General features: G+C 38.6%; 1 protein-coding gene across 1 annotated transcript; it reads right to left on the reverse strand.

The window, feature by feature from the left end:
* Positions 1–206: 206 nt before the first annotated feature.
* LOC138674882 (olfactory receptor 5B12-like) lies at positions 207–1157 on the reverse strand. The gene has a single exon (XM_069762704.1). The coding sequence runs from the start codon at positions 1155–1157 to the stop codon at positions 207–209; it is 951 nt and encodes a 316-aa protein (XP_069618805.1).
* Positions 1158–1954: the final 797 nt, after the last annotated feature.

Below are 1954 nucleotides of genomic sequence, written 5' to 3' on the forward strand. Positions count from 1 at the left end.
TCTTCTTTTATGTTAGGTCCAAGCTACCTTCCGAACACATTTTTGTTGATTCCCATTAGTCTTGTATTCTGCACATTCTATTATACCTTGCGTCATAAGATTTGTCTAAACAAAACTTCTGTTTTCTTTTCATCCAAGAAGAAGCTACATTGATATTTTCTGTAGGTTCTTCAAAGCTGGTAGACCATTAACCACATCCTACACATTCAAGGAACCTCTCTATCCAGCAATCTTGAAGCCGAGTGCAATTTTTTGATGACAGACTTCACCTCTTTGTTCCTCAGGCTGTAGATAAGTGGATTTAACATTGGTGTCATAACTGAGTAAAATATGGAAGCCACCTTGTCTTGTTCATTAAAGAAATCAGAAGAAGGACGTAAGTAGGTACAGAAAACAGAGACATAGAAGACAGAAGCACAGATAAGATGTGAGGAGCAGGTACTGAATGCCTTTTTTCTACCCTTTGTAGAGTTGATCTTTAGAATAGAGAACATTATGAAAATGTAGGAGACCAAGATGGTTGTTAATGAAGCTATGCTATAAGAACCTATAAACAAAAGAGTAAGCATTTCACAGGTGGAAATATCAGAGCAAGACAGCTTGAACAAAGGAAGGACATCACAGTAGAAGTGGTCAATGAGGTTTGAGCGACAAAATTGAAGTCCAAAAATACAGTTTATCTGGATAGATGACTGCAGGAAGCCAAGGAAAAAGGCAATGATAACAAGGTACAAGCACTTCTTCTTGGTCATTATGATTACATAGTGGAGAGGATGGCAGATAGCAACATAGCGGTCATAGGACATGTTTGAGAGTAGAAGAACATCTGTACCAGCAAGAGTGGCAAACACAAAGAATTGGAGGGCACAGCCTTGAAATGAGATGACCTTCTTCATGGCTATGAGGTCAGAGATCATTTTTGGAACTACTGTTGAAGAGTAGAAAAGGTCCACCAAGGAAAGGTAACTCAAAAAGTAATACATCGGTTTGTGGAGAGCAGATGTTTTATAGACAATGGCAATCAACCCAACATTACCGACCACAGTTACAATGTAAACTAGGAGGAAGAAAATGAAGAGGAAGATGGCAAGAGTTGTGTTATTGGTCAATCCAGACAATAAAAATATTCTTGCTTGGGTCCTGTTTTCATTGTCCATGTTTCTTCTTTCTCTCTAGAGGTGAAATAAATCTTGTCAGCAGACATAAACGCCACATCCCAGTCTCTGTGTCATCTTTGAGAATTGTTCTAATAAAGCCTTTTCTTGACTCCACTCTAATCCACCGACCATATGTTCTGCTGGGCATAACAGGTGAGTGGATGACCTGATAATGGCCAGTTTCAGGGTCTACTATACATGAGGATAACCAAAGTTATAAATGATCTACTACACATTAAATTAAAACCCTGCTTTTGAAAATTCCATGGCCTAATCCTCCATCTTCCAGATTAGGATCAGGAAGACACAGAAAGACTTCAAGTTCTTAGGTGGTGTGAACAGGTTTCTACAGACTTGTTCACTGTGCAAGTAGCCCATGTGTTTTTGGTTCTATAATTGTTCTCTTGTTTCTGCAAGACTGGGGAGTCCACCACTCCTCTGTGGGCCATTTGCACTAAAGCTGTTCCATCCTGCATGTCCACATGGATATTTTTTCTCTCTGAGCCCTGCTTATACAGGTACTATACAGATGATCAGGTTTTTAATACATCAGATAGGGATTATATACATTAGATAGGACTGCTCTATTATGGGTATACCTTGGCGATTGGTGGAGCAGCTTAATATACATTTTTTTTTTGCAAAAAAACCTATTAACTAAATACCCTGTATTTTGTTTTTCATTTTTTGACTAGCACTTGCTCATTTACTGTGACTTCTTTACAACAGAGTATTTTGGACCTCGCTGTGCTCTTTTTGTGTCTTCAACTTTGTACATCATTTGGCCTCATTCCAAT

This window comes from Ranitomeya imitator, chromosome 4 (assembly GCF_032444005.1).
Source record: "Ranitomeya imitator isolate aRanImi1 chromosome 4, aRanImi1.pri, whole genome shotgun sequence".
Lineage (NCBI taxonomy): Eukaryota > Metazoa > Chordata > Amphibia > Anura > Dendrobatidae > Ranitomeya > Ranitomeya imitator.

Coding starts and splice junctions, on each gene's coding strand:
- LOC138674882 (XM_069762704.1), bottom strand. CDS start 1,157: ATGGACAATGAAAACAGGACCCAAGCAAGAATATTTTTATTGTCTGGA.